Here is a 17,525-nt window from a genome sequence, read left to right on the forward strand (position 1 = left end):
AATTCCTATTTTGCATCTGTTTTCTCTCAGAAGGGAAATGCAACATCAACTGATCTTCGCTGTCCTATTAAAGGAATAGAAGAATCCAGGATATCTATAAACAGAAAGATAGTGAGGAAACACTTAGCTAACATAAATCAATTCAAGTCTCCAGGTCCAGATGAATTACTCCCCAGAGTACTGAAGGAGATAGCAGAAGAAATTTTTGAACCACTCTCCATAATCTTTGAAAATTCTTGGAGAACAGGAGAAGTCCCAGAAGACTGGAGAAGAGCAAATGTTGTTCCTATCTTCAAAAAGGGGAAGAAGGTGGACCCAGGGAACTATTGTGAGTCTGACTTCTATACCAGGAAAGATATTTGAACAAGTTATTAAACTTAAGAAGACTGCCTAACTTAATCATGAAAAAAACTTGCAGCCACGTACTAAATATTTTCCTTAATAACCCCAATTAAAACAAGAAAGTAATCTATCTTTAAATTGTCTCTAAAAGACTTTAATTTTAAGCAAAAGTTGGGTTCAAACATCAAGGTTATGTTATCCCACACTGTTCAATCCTCACCTGTAGTCAGACTGAGAGATCTTGTTGTTCTGACCAAATGAACTCTATAAGCACTTTAAAACAATGGATCAATAATTTTTAACAATCCGTAAGTATAGTTTTAAAGCACAAACAGTATTTAGTGAGATGTTGTAGTAATTTGACTAAAAACTGTATGTTCTCCAGTGCTTGTTCAGTCACTACTTTTACCGTTCTGAGCTTCACCTTTTTTTTCACCATTCTTTTTATGTCTTATTTTTACTTTTTTGTTATAAGGTCCATCAAGCACTATTTCCTCATGCATCAAGGAGACTTTTTTGTCCATTTCATGGATCTCACAGAAGAAGAGCTCAAGAAGACAGTTGAAGACATCATTCCAACTCGACTGGAAGCTTTGTTAGAACTAGCTTTGAGAATGAGTACTGCAAATACAGATCCTTTTAAGGATGATCTAAAGGTACTGTGAACATTTTGAAATCAAACACGTATTGTTTAATTTTAGTTATGTTTTCCTGCTAAGCGATCCTAAATAATTTAGCTCACTATACTAATCCTTGTTCTTTGAATGTCATTCTCTAAGTAACAATATAAATGACTCAGTAGCATGATCATAGGGGAGCTCCCCTTATGCTACAATTACTCCCCTTATGCAAGACTTTTCCTGCATTCTTTAGAACCCTTTAGTGGGCACCAGAATAATCAGTTTTAGCCTAGTGACTGACGAAGGCAGACCCCCCAAAAAAATCATGTTGATACATTGTGATTCTTTTTTTAATATTTGTTTAATCTTGGTTCTTTTGTTCTGTCCTTGAAGAGGATTACATTTCTTTCTGCTGGTCATCTTTACAAAGAGTGATTGACAGCAATGGGCTGCCATGCTGTTCTTACCCCTCTAAGGTTGCAAGAAGAAAAAGGGCAATTTTATTATGTTTTTCTTTTTCTTTCTTTTTTTATATCATATCTCCTTTATAAACCTATAGTAACCCTTTTTTCAATGTGAGGTTTACCAAAGAGGTAACTCTGTCTGCACCAGAAATAGGGAATCCATAATGCTGCACAGTTGAATTTTTTTCTTATGATATTTCTACACACTTTTTGTTGGCTTTTTGTAGGACCAAGATTCCATACGGCTGTCATGGTTCCTCCTACTTATGTCCTTCTGATGTGCCTAGGATTCTATTTTTATTGGCCAGGATCCAATATCTTAAAAGTAGTTCAACTACCTTAATCTGGCCATAAGAGATATATACAGGCTCTTACATTCCATGATTGATTACTTTAACCCCTTCCCAACCTATGACGCATACGCTACATCATGAAAGTCGGTGCCAATCCGACCTGTGACGCAGCGTATGCGTCATGGAGGGATCGCGTCCCTGCAGATCGGGTGAACGAGTTAACTCCAATTTCACCCGATCTGCAGGGACGGGGGAGTGGTACTTCAGCCCAGGGGCTGAATTTGAGCGATTTGTAATATTTCACCTATGAAAACTGGTGAAATATTACGATCCAGCCATGGCCGATGCTGCAATATCATCAGCCATGACTGGAAACCCTGATCTGCCCCCCACCGCCACCGATCTCCTCCCCAGTCCTCCGTCCTGTGCTCCGCTCCCCTCCTTCGTCCTGTCTTCTCCCCCGCCCTCCTGTCCGCTCCCCCCGTGCTCCGATCCCACCCCCCGTGCTCCGATCCCCCCCCCTGTGCTCCGATCTCCCCCCCTCATACTTACCGAGCCTCCCGGTGTCCGTCCGTCTTCTCCATGGGCGCCGCCATCTTCCGAAATGGCGGTCACATACGCAGTGCGCCCGCCGAATCTGCCAGCCGGCAGATTCGTTAGGCTACGTTCACATTTGCGTTGTGCGGTGCAGCGTTGGCAACACAACGCACAACGCATGCAAAACGCAGCTTTTTGTGACGCATGCGTCCAATTTTGGCATGATTTTCGGCGCAAAAAAAAATGCATCATGCAGCGTCCTGTGCGCCCTGACGCTTGCGCCAAAAAAGACGCATGCGTCACAAAACGCAAGACAACGCATGTCCATGCGCCCTCATGTTAAATATAAGGGCGCATGACGCATGCGCCGCTATGCGTCGCCGAACCTGCGCCCGACGCAACGCAAATGTGAACGTAGCCTTACAGGTACATTTTGTTTACTGTGATAAAACCTATCACAGTGATCAAAATAAAAAAAATAGTAAATGAACCCCCCCATTTATCACCCCCATAGGTAGGGACAATAATAAAATAAAGAAAATATATATCTTTTTTTCCGCTAGGGTTAGGGTTAGAACTAGGGTTAGGGCTAGAACTAGGGTTAGGGTTAGAATTAGGCTATGTGCACACGGTGCGGATTTAGCTGCGGAACCACAGCGGATTGGCTGCTGCGGATTCGTAGCAGTGTTCCATCAGGTTTTCCAGTACCATGTAAACCTATGGAAAACCAAATCCGCTGTGCCCTTGGTGTGGAAAATACAGCGCGGAAACGCTGCATTGTATTTTCCGCAACATGTCAATTCTTTGTGCGGATTCCACAGCGTTTTACACCTGTTCCTCATTAGGAATCCACAGGTGAAATCCGCACAAAAAACACTGGAAATCCGCGGTAAATCCGCAGGTAAAACGCAGTGCCTTTTACCTGCGGATTTTTCAAAAATGGTGCGGAAAAATCTCACACGAATCCGCAACATGGGCACATAGCCTTAGGGTTAGGGTTGGAATTAGGGCTAGGGTTGGAAATAGGGTTAAGATTAGGCTTGTGGTTAGGGTTAGGGGTGTGTTGGGGTTAAAGTTGTGTTTAGGGTTGGGGGTTAGTTTTAGGGTTGGGATTAGGGTTAGGATTAGGGTTGGGATTAGGGTTACGGGTCTGTTGGGGTTAGGGTTGTGGTTAGGGGTGTGTTGGGGTTAGGGTTGTGATTAGGGTTATGGCTAGAGTTGGGATTAGGGTTAGGGGTGTGTTGGAGTTAGAATTGAGGGGTTTCCACTGTTTAGGCACATCAGGGGTCTCTAAACGCAACATGGTGCCACCATTGATTCCAGCCAATCTTGTGTTCACAAAGTCAAATGGTGCTCCCTCCCTTCCGAGCCCTGACATGCGCCCAAACAATGGTTTACCCCTCCATATGGGGTACCAGTATACTTAGGACAAACTGGGCAACAACTATTGGGGTCCAATTTCTCCTGTTACTCTTGCGAAAATAAAAAATTGCTTACTAAAACATAATTTTTGAGGAAAGAAAAATGATTTTTTTATTTTTATGGCTCTGCGTTGTAAACTTCTGTGAAGCACTTGGGGGTTCAAAATGCTCACCGCACATCTAGATTAGTTCCATGGGAGGTCTAGTTTCCAAAATGGGGTTACATGTGGGGGAGCTCCAATGTTTAGGCACACAGGGGCTCTCCAAACGCGACATGGTGTCCCCTAACGATTGGAGCTAATTTTTCATTGAATAAGTCAAATGCCGCTCCTTCCCTTCCGAGCCCTGTCGTTCCCTTCTGAGCCTTGCTGTGTGCATAAACAGTGGTTTGTGACCACATGTGAGGTATTAGTGTACTCAGGAGAAATTGCTCAACACATTTTAGGATCCTTTTTATCCTGTTGTCCAAGTGAAAATGAAAAAATTGAGGCTAAAATAATTTTTTTGTGAAAAAAAGTACTTTTTCATTTTTACGGATCAATTTGTGAAGCGCCTGGGGGTTCAAAGTGCTCACTATGCATCTAGATAAGCTCCTTGGGGGTCTAGTTTCCAAAATGGGGTCACTTGTGAGGGAGCTCCAATGTTTAGGCACACAGGGGCTCTCCAAACGCGACATTGTGTCCGCTAAAGATTGGAGCCAATTTTTCATTGAATAAGTCAAATGCCGCTCCTTCCCTTCCGAGCCCTGTCGTGCGCCCAAACAGTGGTTCCCCCCACATATGGGGTATCGGCGTACTCAGGACAAATTGTACAATAACTTTTGGGGTCCAGTTTCTATTTTTACCCTTGGGAAAATAAAAAAAATTGTTGCTAAAAGATCATTTTTGTGACTAAAAAGTTAAATGTTCATTTTTTCCTTCCATGTTGCTTCTGCTGCTGTGAAGCACCTGAAGGGTTAATAAACTTTTTGAATGTGGTTTTGAGCACCTTGAGGGGTGCAGTTTTTAGAATGTTGTCACTTTTGGGTATTTTCAGCCATATAGACCCCTCAAACTGACTTCAAATGTGAGGTGGTGCCTAAAAAAAATGGTTTTGTAAATTTTGTTGTAAAAATGAGAAATCGCTGGTCAAATTTTAACCCTTATAACTTCCTAGCAAAAAAAAATTTTGTTTCCAAAATTGTGCTGATGTAAAGTAGACATGTGGGAAATGTTATTTATTAACTATTTTGTGTCACATAACTCTCTTGTTTAACAGAATAAAAATTAAAAATTTGAAAATTGCGAAATTTTCAACATTTTTGCCAAATTACCATTTTTTTCACAAATAAACGCAAAAATTATTGACCTAAATTTACCACTAACATGAAGCCCAATATGTCACGAAAAAACAATCTCAGAACCGCTAGGATCCGTTGAAGCGTTCCTGAGTTATTACCTCATAAAGGGACACTGGTCAGAATTGCAAAAAACGGCCAGGTCATTAAGGTCAAAATAGGCTGGGTCATGAAGGGGTTAAGATGATTTATTTATTTAGTAGGTCACCCAGGATGTTCTCTTTACCCTCTCTGAAAAAGAACACAGACATTGCTCTAAGAGATTATTTGCTGAAATAGCTATGGAATTATGTTCATAGGTTTTCACCTTCTCAGTTATCTTCGACAAAATGTCTGGCAAAGAGTTCCCTTCTGTCCAGTTCTACAGTCTACTTTCAACAGGATTCTAACTTGGTCCTTTATTTAGTTCAGAAGATCCATTCTGGATATGACTGTCCTCAAATATGAGTGTTCTTCTCTTGGCCAGAAGGAAGTCTGTATTCCTCCACATCACCATTTCTAACCTGCTAGTTTTCCTAACCACAGAAACTTCCTCATGTCCACAAATTATTCAATTCCATACAGGCAAAGATTTTGCTCCCATTTTCTTTTTTTTTAAGGTGGTCCACCTTTTCAGCTGTGGATATTTTGGTTTCATGCCTGACAACACTGCACTCCTTCTATCACATTTAGGCTATGTGCACACGTTGCGGTTTTTGCTACGGATCCACAGCGTTTTTGACGCTGCAGATCCGCAGCAGTTTTCCATGCGGTGTACAGTACAATGTTAACCTATGGAAAACAAAAACCGCTGTGCACATGCTGCGGAACAAACGAGTGGAAACGCTGCGGTTTATTTTCCGCAGCATGTTAGTTCTTTGTGCGGAATCCGCAGTGGTTTGGCACCTGCTCCATATTAAAAAACCGCAGGTGTCTAAAACCGCAGTGGAAACCGCACAAAAAAAACGCAATAAATCCGCAGTACTTTTTGCACTGTGGATTTAATCAAATCCGCTGCGGAAAATTCCGCAATGGATTCCGCAGCGTGGGCACATGGCCTTAGTCTCATTCAGAGAAACCCTGCATAATAACCTTGACTTAAAAAAAACAACTATATAACCTCTGAAGGGAAGAGGTAACTTCCGACACAGGCAGTAAGCAGAATATGAAACCTATAGTGCTAATGTATCCGATCATTGAATTATGGAGCATCTGTATGCTCCCATATAGTACAGAAAACACCAGGATCAAATACAGATTTACTAGACGAACAAATAGACACCCAGGGTTAAACTGTTCTGGAAGCTCACTTGGTCCTTTATTAAAGGGCCAATACACAGCAGATAGATTGTTAAAAAGTGCATATAGATTTGCATTATATCATAAAAATCAATGTATGGCAGTTGAAAAAAAGGGGTGGGGGGGCATCTATCTTTCCTTAAAATGGAAGTTAATATATAACCATAAAGATAGTACAAGATATCAAACAAATATCATATATAATATATAGTAGGCATCCATAAGTGAACCATCTATATGATTCCAACACTATGTAACAGTTTTTAACAAGACCTAAGCTTATAAGCAATGGAGTGAGAACACGTCTGCGAAGCTCCTGCGACGTCTGGCCCACATAACACCTTAGGACAAGAACATACAATGGCATAAACTAAATTCGTTGACCTGCAATTCATGTAGTCCCTGAGTGTGTAGACAACTGCATCCCCCGGGTTGGTGAAGGAGGAGCCCCTACTCACAAACGGACAAATGTTGCAGTCACCACAAGGGTACATGCCACGTAAAGTAAGACCTCTACCCACTCTCGTAGTTGGTCTCACGAAATGGCTCCTAGATAAGGAGTCCGTAAATTTGGTGCTCGTCTAGCCGTTAGCAAAGGAGTCACAGGTAGAAGGTCAGATACTTTCGGATCAGTCTTTAAAATGTCCCAATGTTGTTTAAATAAGTCAGAAACTGAATTCCAATGATTGATACGTAGTGATGAATCTTAAACTATCATCCGGGCACCTAAGTGTAGACTTAAACAAATTCTCCCTCGGGATAGATTTAGTGCGTTGGAAGGTTTTTGAGATAATAGATCTTGAATATCCTCGCGCATGTAAATGTTTCGAGAACGAATTAACCTGGGAACAAAAGTCACTTGGTCGAGTGCAGTTCCGTCGGATTCTGTAGAATTGTCCATCCGGTAGGTTTCTCTTCAAATGATGTGGATGGAAACTCTTGAAGTCTAAAAGGCCATTGGCGGCCGTACTTTTACGAAAAAGGTCTGTGTAGATAGTGTCATCCTGGCGAGAGAGCCTGAGATCCAAAAACTCCACTGTGGACAAGGACATTTGGTAGGTTAGATGGATATTCAATGAATTAGTGTTCAACATCTGTAGAAATTCCTCACACCCCTCTCTTGAGCCCGTCCAGATAAAGAAAATATCATCTATAAAGCGGAACCAATACAAAATGTGTTCCCTAAAGGCCTGCGATGGGTACACGCCGGTCTCCTCCCACCAACCCATAAGTAGGTTGGCAAAAGAAGGAGCACAGCGGGCACCCATCACAGTACCAGACAACTGCTGGTAGAAAGAAAAATCAAAGACAAAATAATTGTGTGTTAGCACAAATCTGAGGAGGCTCAAGAGAAAGGCATTGTGAGAAAGATCCCCCGACTGTTTACGTCGCAGAAAATATTCTACCGCCCTTAAGCCGTCGTCATGTGCTATACTGGTATACAATGATGACATCAACTGTTACCCGTAAAGCCTGTTCGGGTAAGTGAATACCCCCCCCCCAATTTTTCAATCAATTGTGTGGAGTCCCTTATATAAGATGACAAGTCCTGTACCATTGGTTGTAGATAGAAGTCAATATATACACAGGCTCTCTCGTCAAGGCCTCCAATGCCCGACACTATGGGCCTACCCGGAGGGTAAGTAAGGTCCTTGTGCACTTTTGGTACAAGGTAGAAGGTGGGGACCACTGTTTTTTTTAACCAAAATGTAGTCCCTCTCTTGTTTCTTGATTACCCTTTCTGACAGTGCTACATCGAGCAGGCGTTCCAATCTGCTATTAAAAATCTGTGTAGGATCAGATGGTAACTTAGCATAGTTTCTGGAATCACCCAATTGTTTGGACACCTCACAAACATACATGTCAATTGGCCGCAGGACTACATTGCCCTCCTTATCCGCTTCCTTTATTAGGAAATCCATATTGGACTTTAGACTAGCAAGGGCCCTTCTATCTCTTACAGATAAATTTTGGTCTTTATTTTGGCTCAAAGACAATTTTTGTATTTCTGATTTAACCACCTCAAAAAAGGTTTTAACCGAGGGTACTAGAGATAGAGGAGGAATTGTAGTGGAGGGCAATCTATGAGGAAAATTCTTCCTACCTGGAGATGTATCATTCTCATTCAAAAGATCCAGAAGATCGAAAAAGACACTCCTGTCCAAAGTGCCCGACGATTCCGGTAAGAGTTCAGGTTTGTGATAAGGTGCTCTTAAAATGATTTTTCTGCAAAAAAGGTACAAATCCTTAATGATGGTAAATTTGTCAGTTATCAACATAGGGGAGAAGGTAAGACCCCTTTAGAGCACTGACCTTTCTGCTTCTGAAAGCGTGTACGTGGACAGGTTAATGATCTGTAATTGATTATTAGCTATTTCTGGCATCTGCCACCCTTTCTTTGTCCCTGTGTCGATGGTGACGTTGTAGCCTGGTGTTTCGTTTTACGCTTCCCCCGCCTTGTCCTCCGTCCGTGTTGCTTGTATCCGATGCTAAAAAATCACTTAAGCTATGTTCAGCTTGTGCACCAGTACTCGCAAAGGTTGAGGCGGGTAAAGGCCTCCTGTTACCAGAGTGTTTCCACTTGAAGGCCATCCCCTTCTCATAGTCCTGCTTATCACGCTGAAGTTTTTTCCTCTTTCCTTCCGCAATTTCTTGTTCAAATTTAGTAATGGTGTCCTTAAGTTTTACCTGGAAGGGCTGGACTTATGTTGCAGGATCATAGTTTACCAATTGTGCTTCCAGATTTTTGATTTTTAATTTTAATGTCGACAATAGATCATTATTGTGCTGTAATAGAAGGTTAATAATGATCCTGGAACACTGTGCGAGACCAGCTTCCCATGTATTTTTAAAAGTCGGAGTAACTTCCCAGGCTGGGAAGATTTGCACCCTCAACCCCCGAGGGAAGATAGATAATTTGAGGTATTGCTCTAGGCAACGCACATTCCACCAAACCTTAGTAATGGACTTATGTGTATCCATAAGTTCCCTGGTAAGTTTGTCAAAGTCCGAACTATCCACTTCTGCTGCTTCAAAAAAGTGTCCCCACTCTGGCTGTTCCACATAGCCTCACGAGCATTGAGATGACAAGCCATTATGTAAGAAACTAATTAAGAAAAAATATAAAATTAGAACAAAAGAATAACAAAACAATGAAAACAATATTAAGCAAATTTATGGGTGTGCCACCACTCAGAACCCAGAAAACTGGAAAAGAAGCCGTGATGAAACAAATAAGTCGAGCGGGCACCACTACAGTATAGCCTATATCAGAGGAAGGGTGCTACTAATGCTCCAAAAAACATGCATGAAAAAAAGAAGAGAAAAGCAGGGCAAACAAAGTGCACACATAGCCTGTATAATTAATGTGAACAATGCTTTATAGAGACACAAAAGTGCTGAAAAAACATAAAAACATTTAAAAAGCATGTAAAACATACCCAGACAAACATAGTCAATATCCCCTGTATATGAAGATATGAATGAAGCAGGCTCCAAACGGTAAGATAGACCCAAAAGCAATCCCAGTGAGTAATAATAAATACCGTAACTAATAAAAATAGGTGTAGAAATATGCATATGCACCCCTATTGTGGGGTGGGCATGTACCCTGTGGTGACACGGCGGAGCGGTATCGGCGCAGGCGCAGACCGCTGTCTGATACACTCAGCTGCGTCATGCATAAGGGTTCGCTGATTGGTGGATTTGGTTTCCAGGGTGGGCCTTTACCATCTGAATGACGTGGTGGCTTGGTCAGCGCATGCGTCCTTGATATTTCCGGGGGGTGATGCAGACTCTTTCGGAATACATTCTGGTAGTTTGTAAGCCCTGTTACTGGAGTAGAGCTATTACTCATCCGACCTTACTTCCTCACCCTGACCCTGACGGACTGTTCCATTGCTTAATGATTGCCGGGCACAGGTGCAGGCAATCATTGGCCTCTTAGTAAGTGCACTTACTATTTATACCCGACGTGACTACGTTTTTCTCACTTCCCCTGACGAAGCTACCAGGAGTAGCGATACGCGTTGGGAGCTAGCGGGCTCTATCATTCCTAGTGAGTATTACCATTCATGCATTGAATTATGTGTTATGTGTAGTGCACTATTGGGCATGACTCCAGTGTGGGATATCCTCATTAGCATTTCAGAGTGTTATTTGTTCATCTTCTACTATTATCTGTGAGCGCTGCATTATTAACTTGTTGCAGACGGAGCAACAATTACTTTTGCTTAACAATTATGTGATATTGTAATCTGCGCAATATGTTGGTGAGGAGAGTCTACACTTGAGCCTGTGATAGATGCACATGCATATTGCCACACCTAATTTTGTTACAGGAAAGATATATATCTTGGTACCGTGTTAGCCAGTAGATAGAAAAATGTTTAGAATTGAGAGTCCTCAGTGGTTGATACCTTTTAATGGCTAACTGAAAAGATGGTAACAAATTGCAAGCTTTCGAGACTACTCAGGTCTCTTCATCAGGCATAGACTAATACAAATTCTGAAGAATCACATATTTATGCACAACATAGCACAGAACAAAAAAAAAAAAAAACATGGATAAGACAGGTGGCATGAAGCAGAATTACCATGAGTGATAAACAGTTATGTCCATAAATGTTGGGCCAGTTCTTAGATAAGGAATGTTTTATTGTCCTCTGAATGGGGTCTCTGTTGTGATGGCCCCTCATAGTCTGAGGGGCAAGTTCCTTAGTTGATGTAAAAAGACATAAATCCATGCGACACATTCATTCCACCACTAAGACAGTCAAAGGTCGTCATCAGTTTATATTCCCAGACTCTTCTGTCTCTCTGTGTTTTGAAGTTACCTTTCAATACAAGTAATTTCATGTCCATAATGCTATGATTTGGGAGACAAAAATGTATTGCCACAGGTAGATCCATTCTTTTTTCTCTTATTGTGTGGCGGTGAGAACAAGAATGAATTCTCACCGCCGCACAATAAGAGAAAAAAGAATGGATCTACCTGTGGCCATACATTTTTGTCTCCCAAATCATAGCATTACGGACATGAAATTACTTGTATTGAAAGGTAACTTCAAAACACAGAGAGACAGGAGAGTCTGGGAATATAAACTGATGACGACCTTTGACACTTTCACTGCAGGAATGAATGTGTCGCATGGATTTATGTGTTTCTACATCAACTAAGGAACTTGCCCCTCAGATTATAAGGGGTCATCACAACAGAGACCCCAATCAGGACAATTTATGGACATAACTGTTTATCACTCATGGTAATTCTGCTTCATGACACCTGTCTTATCCATGTTTTTTTTTTTGTTCTGTGCTATGTTGTGCATAAATATGTGATTCTTCAGAATTTGTATTAGTCTATGCCTGATGAAGAGACCTGAGTAGTCTCGAAAGCTTGCAATTTGTTACCATCTTTTCAGTTAGCCATTAAAAGGTATCAACCACTGAGGACTCTAAATTCTAAACATTTTTCTAATTTTATTAGTTATTTATTATTACTCACTGGGATTGCTTTTGGGTCTATCTTACCCTTTGGAGCCTGCTTCATTCATATCTTCATATACAGGGGATATTGACTATGTTTGTCTGGGTATGTTTTACATGCTTTTAAATGTTTTTATGTATTTTCAGCATTTTTGTGTCTCAATAAAGCATTGTTCACATTAATTATACAGGTTCTGTGTGCACTTTTTTTTTCATGCATTTTTTTGGCGCATTAGTAGCACCCTTCCTCTGATATAGGCTATACTGTGGTGGTGCCCGCTCGACTTCTTTGTTTCATCAGATGTCAAATATCCATTTCAGGTATCCATATCAGTAATATCTATGCAAGTATGCAATCCATAATAAGTCACCCTAGAGTATAAATAGTTTATAGTCAATACTAGTACCTTAACAGATTGCAAATAATACAATCTCTGCGGCATGCCCGTCCACCACGACACGAGTTTCGGTCATAAGACCTTTCTCAAGGGGCGTAAAGCATATGCTGAAAACTCGAGTATAAATACATACAGGCCGGAAATGTCAGTCCCGGAAGTAAGCTCCACGTTGTCATGGTCCCCGCCGCAGCCACCAGGCCGCATTCAGCGCAGCCGCCAAAACCGGAAACACGTGGGGCCCCACGTGATCCGGAAACAGACATGTCGCTGGAACGCAAGCCGGCGAGTGCCGGGGGAACCACGGGGCATGCGCATAGAGGTAAAAATGGAGCGAGCAGCCAGGCCAGCCGCTGGTAAATAATATACCATTTTAAACAAAATATATTACAGGGATTATAATGGATTTAGCTAACAAATAATCCTGAAAGTGCATAAATATGGAAAAAAATATATATACACATATAAAATATATCCAAGCGCTAGGGAACCAGGGACTGCACAGCGCCAGGAGCAGGTGTTTATAATGGGGAGGGGGAGCGCTGCGCGATATTCACCTGCTCCTCGTTCCGGGCGCCGCTCCGTCTTCAGCAGTGACACTCAGGTCAGAGGGCACGGTGACGTGGTTAGTGTGCGCCCTCTGCCTGAACGTCAGTGCAGAAGACGCTGAAGATGTAGCGGTGCCGGAACGAAGTCAGGTGAATATTGAAAGTGCCAGGGGCCTGAGCGATGGAGAGGTGAGTGTGTGATTTTTTTTTTTTTTTTTATCGCAGCAACAGCAAATGGGGCAAATGTCTGTATGGAGCATCTTATGAGGCCATAACGTTTGCGCAGCACTATATGGGGCAAGTGTCTGTTTGGAGCATCTTATGGGGCCATAATCAACGTTTGTGCAGCACTATATGGGGCAAATATCTTTGTGGAGCATCTTATGGGGCCATAATTAACGTTTGTGGAGCATTGTATTGGGCAAGTGTCTGTATGGAGCATCTTATGGGGCCATAATAAACGTTTGTGCAGCACTATATGGGGCGAATATCTTTATCGAGCATCTTATGGGGCTATAATCAACATTTGTGCAGCATTATATTGGGTAAATGTGTCTATGGAGCATCTTATGGGGCCATTATTAACCTTTATGCAGGATTATATGGGGCATATTTTAATATGGAGCATCTTTTGGGGCCATCATAAACTTTATGGAGCATTATATGGGGCTCCTGATTCAATATGGATATTCAAAAACACTTAACCTACTGAGGTCTCAATTAATTTTACTTTTATTGGTATCTATTTTTACTTTTGACATTTACTGGTAGCTGCTGCATTTCCCACCCTAGGCTTATACTCGAGTCATTACGTTTTCACAGTTTTTTGTGGCAAAATTAGGGGGGTCGGCTTATACTCGGGTCAGCTTATACTCGAGTATATACGGTAATTCCTTATGTGTTAATTCATAGTTTTGACGATTTCAGAGTAAATTTACAATTTTCATAGTCATGAAAATACAGAAAGATAGTTACATGAGGAGGAGTGTCCAAACTTTTGGTCTGTGCTGTACATGTGCAGATGATAATGCAGTTTTCAAATGAAGTTCAGTGATTATAGACTATACGGCAGAGGATATAATATAACAGACATCTGGTTCATACTGTCTTTGAGAAAATCAAAACAAAACCCAGAAATGCTTTATTGTTCAAAAACAGAGATAAAACAAAATTAGTTCCAATTCGCCGGTCACCTTTACGACTGTAATCAATTTGAAGTTTATTCAGATTAAATGCATCATCCTTAAATACGTTGCTGTGATGAACCAAGATGATACTTTTTGAGACCTCATATCCAGTGGTTGTAGATATGTAGCAAAATGAGGAAGATATTTGGTTAATATCTTGTCATATAATTTGGTCAAACACTTTTTTACCGCACACAATAGTGATAATACACATTTGAAATTTTATGGTATAGAAAGTCACATATCCTGTAAAGTGCTGCGGAATATATTGGTGCTATATAAATAAAGATTATTATTATTATTATTATTATTATTATTATTATTATTATTATTATATCCTATCAGAGGTCACAGTTGACAAAGCCAACTCATGCCATGAGAGGCTTTTTGGATTGTAAGCTTAGATACTAAATATCCTTCAGGCATGAATTTCAAAAATGATTTATTTTTCATATATTAATCTTTTGTGGTTTCTTTTTTTTTTTTTCCTTTTCATTTTATGTCACTTTGATTTATATGTACCGTTTATAGTTTCCACATAATATTTTCCTTACCTGTGATTATTTACGTAAGTGTTGTTTCCCTTAATGGTTGTTAAACGCCGTACCTTTGGTTGATGGTGACTGGCTCCATTATATGTAAAACAAGACTATTGAGATTATTCTGATATACTATGTTTAAGGGCACCAGAGTGTCTGAAGCGCCTGTTTTTTTTAAAAAAATCTCTCCCAACATATGTGTTTTTAATGGATTATCAATAACGCTCGGGATATATTTTACATACCTGGATGGATGTGCCAAACCATATCTCTTAAGTCAAAACTGTGTTGTGTTAATAACTAGGTCCTTCCTAAAAAAAAATGCAATAAAAACTGATCAAAATGTTATATTTTCCCAAAATTGGTATCGATGAAACGTGCAGCCCAGTGCCCAAAAAAAAAGAAGAAAAATCTTACGGGTCTTGGGGAATGGCGACACAAACCACCTCTCGTGGGAATTTCTCCCTCTCGGCTACCCTGTCAAACACCATCAGGAAGGTCTCAACATCATCCCCAGGGGTTATTTTCTTCAAAGCACTTCTTACCGCCTTCCGGATGTGGGTGTCATCAGCCGGACTTGGGGTTGGGGTGCTTGTCCTGCCCTGGATGGCGGTTGCCAGAAGCTGAATCTAGTGCCGTTGCATCTGCTGGATCTGCTGTAACAACAGTTGGTTGGTATCTTGCTGTTGCTGCTGCGACTGGACCAGGTGTTTAAGCTGGTCCTCCATTTGGTCTGTTGATGCTTGCTGGCTTGCGACCGACTTAACCCATGCAATCCTTCTTGTAGCAGTCTCACGTCTCTGCTGGGAATGCTGCAAGCACGTTTAGCACCAATTGTAAGGGTTTTACTCACTTGGGTGCGACGGGAGGAAAACAGGAGGCCCGTTACTTTAAAAGTTCATATGGGTTTATTGCATCATAAATCCTAAAATCACAAGCAGAAAATAAACAGCATTTAGATCAGGCAAAACAAAGTGACAATATCTATTGCAGGCTCTGCTCCGTCAGGCCAGTGAGCACACAGACTGGGGTAGTGTCCAGTACACTGGCTCGGGAGATCAAAACATCCAACACCGCGGAGACACCATCACGTGATTCTCAACGCAGTGATCCAGAACACTGCCCCCATCCCTTATGGGAAATATGCAAATGCATGTAGAAAAGCCGCGGAGACACCATCACATGTTTCTCAACGCAAACAATGAATAGCTAGGTCTTTCACCGGGAAGGAACTACCACGGGAAGTGCAGCATCCAGTAAAGGAAAACCACCTATACCAAAACATGGTATCCATCCACAGACAGCTGTTTCGGGGTATTTGCACTGGCTTTGGTCTGGAGCCAAACACACAGGAGGCCTTCTCCCTCCCAACACACAGACCATGTGCCAAACAGCCTCCATTATATAGGCTGTAACCACACTGAGGTGAGGTATGTGGATAGCCAGACCCGACCATCTCTCATAGCAACCCGATCCCAGGTGCAACAAACTAACCTCTTAGTGCTTTCATGCACTAGAGAAAATACTCCTGGTTACATTATAGAGACAAGCCATCTCTATGACACATACCTCCCATCGACTAGACGACCATTAGCACACAACTGAATGAACATCCTCCAACGCCGGTGATTACATAATTTTTGCCAGGGATTGTATTTAAACTCCTCATTTCTCTTGGGATACTTACACCTACAACCAGGCTGTCACTGATGTCATGAAACCACTGACACTGAATGTTCCATTCGCCTCCTGATGAATGTGTATCATGGGAGGGAAACCTGTGGAGGCTGCTTAATTATTTCAAATGGATTACAGATAAGCTTTTGATTAAGTCACTGCTTTATTTTTTCTGATATGGTGTTTTTTTTCTATATGGGTATAGTTCAATAAGTATTTAATTCTGGAGAGTTACCTTGGCAGATAAAACCATGGAGTGCTGAGATGAAACTCTATCCTGTGACACTAAATCAATATAACTGAGGTACACAGTTTAGAATTTCTATGTTTATAATTACACACGTTATGTTCCTGGTATCTTAGGGCAAAGTGCAATTATTTCAGGTATTTCTGGAATATAGGAGGTGTGTAGCACCAATATATACTAAAAACAAGTACCTTATTTCCTCGTTGTGGCACTATAGCATTTTATCAGTATTCATTAACGAGACACCTTGTCTTCTATGCCTTTTACTTGGGGTTTGGGATTATAATAGTGCTTTATTGTTTATATAATTTAACCCACCCCTTTAACCTATCCCTTTCCCTTACCTCCACTATTTTTATTCTGTGATTAGACAGAGAGTTGGAATAGAGAGGGACAGTTGTTTAGGATAATCGGAGGGTGAGTTATATTGGGTTAGTAAAACCCCATTGGCAAATCCCCTAAGTGATTTAATTGTCTTTTTTATGGATATCTGACATTTATCGCTACTATTAAGCAATTGTTTTTTGATTATGTAAATAGTATTGTATTTACAGGCTCCGTAGGTTTGTTGGTAGTTTGGACGACTGGCCTTCAGCTGTGGCACTGTTAATCTCCCTGGTTCCTTTGTATCCATACTCCTCACCCCCTCCATTCCTTACCTTTCCCCAACACTAGAGTTCCTTATTTTGCACTAGTTAATCCTTGTGGGTCTATTACCTACAAAAGGAAAGGTGTGGTACCTGGTGACCCTGTTTTTTCATGGATTTTAGTGTTAGGAAATATAGGGAGAATCTAGGGGCAGCCATCGGTGGGCGGGGCGCCATTTTGCGTTCAAGATAGAGTTCCAACCTCCACTGTTATGTTGGGATGGGCTAGGGACAATTAGGGTTACCTAGGAGGTATCATGGTTTACCCTTACACTATTTGCTTTGTTCTATTTTTTACCTGGTAAGGTGTAATTAGCACTGCTAATGTTTTAATTGGTTTAAAATAAAAGGTATATTTTAAAGATATTAGTTTTTTGTGAGCCCATCAAGAGCCTTTAACAGCCACTGGTGGATGTCTGATGTTAACCATGTATATTGTATATATCGCTGTCAATCACTGTCAGCATTTAACACGCGTCGTTCTGAAGTATGTCACATGTCCCTCTG

General features: G+C 41.2%; 2 protein-coding genes across 5 annotated transcripts in view; one reads left to right on the forward strand and one right to left on the reverse strand.

Moving 5' to 3' along the window:
• Nucleotides 1–17,525, forward strand: part of TUBGCP2 (tubulin gamma complex component 2) — a 362,650-nt gene that overhangs the window by 209,314 nt on the left and 135,811 nt on the right. For all 3 annotated transcript variants that reach the window (XM_077259452.1, XM_077259455.1, XM_077259454.1), the window contains exon 11: nucleotides 818–998. In XM_077259452.1, coding sequence (XP_077115567.1) covers nucleotides 818–998 — 181 coding nt within the window. The remainder of the gene's footprint in view (nucleotides 1–817; nucleotides 999–17,525) is intronic.
• LOC143768570 (uncharacterized) lies at nucleotides 6,331–15,109 on the reverse strand. 2 transcript variants are annotated; one of them, XM_077257211.1, is made up of 5 exons: nucleotides 14,865–15,109; nucleotides 14,693–14,758; nucleotides 8,605–9,397; nucleotides 8,396–8,517; nucleotides 6,331–7,327 (listed from the first exon to the last, which is right to left on the reverse strand). In XM_077257211.1, the coding sequence occupies exons 3-5, from the start codon at nucleotides 8,673–8,675 to the stop codon at nucleotides 6,957–6,959; spliced, it is 564 nt and encodes a 187-aa protein (XP_077113326.1). In that variant the 5' UTR covers nucleotides 8,676–9,397; nucleotides 14,693–14,758; nucleotides 14,865–15,109; the 3' UTR covers nucleotides 6,331–6,956. The 2 variants fall into 2 exon arrangements, with proteins under 2 accessions (XP_077113326.1, XP_077113327.1); XM_077257212.1 differs by lacking the exon at nucleotides 14,865–15,109 and having other exon boundaries at nucleotides 14,693–14,806.

The sequence above is a fragment of the Ranitomeya variabilis genome, chromosome 4, assembly GCF_051348905.1.
Source record: "Ranitomeya variabilis isolate aRanVar5 chromosome 4, aRanVar5.hap1, whole genome shotgun sequence".
Taxonomy (NCBI): Eukaryota; Metazoa; Chordata; class Amphibia; order Anura; family Dendrobatidae; genus Ranitomeya; species Ranitomeya variabilis.

Bases quoted from the DNA above. Each gene is read 5' to 3' on its own strand.
- LOC143768570 (XM_077257211.1), bottom strand. From the start codon at position 8,675: ATGCCAGAAATAGCTAATAATCAATTACAGATCATTAACCTGTCCACG. The intron at 8,518-8,604 runs GTCAGTGCTCTA...CCTTTTTTGCAG, and splicing joins ACGCTTTCAGAAGCAGAAAG to AAAAATCATTTTAAGAGCAC. The intron at 7,328-8,395 runs GTAGGAAGAATT...CCTTGTCCACAG, and splicing joins TGAGAATGATACATCTCCAG to TGGAGTTTTTGGATCTCAGG.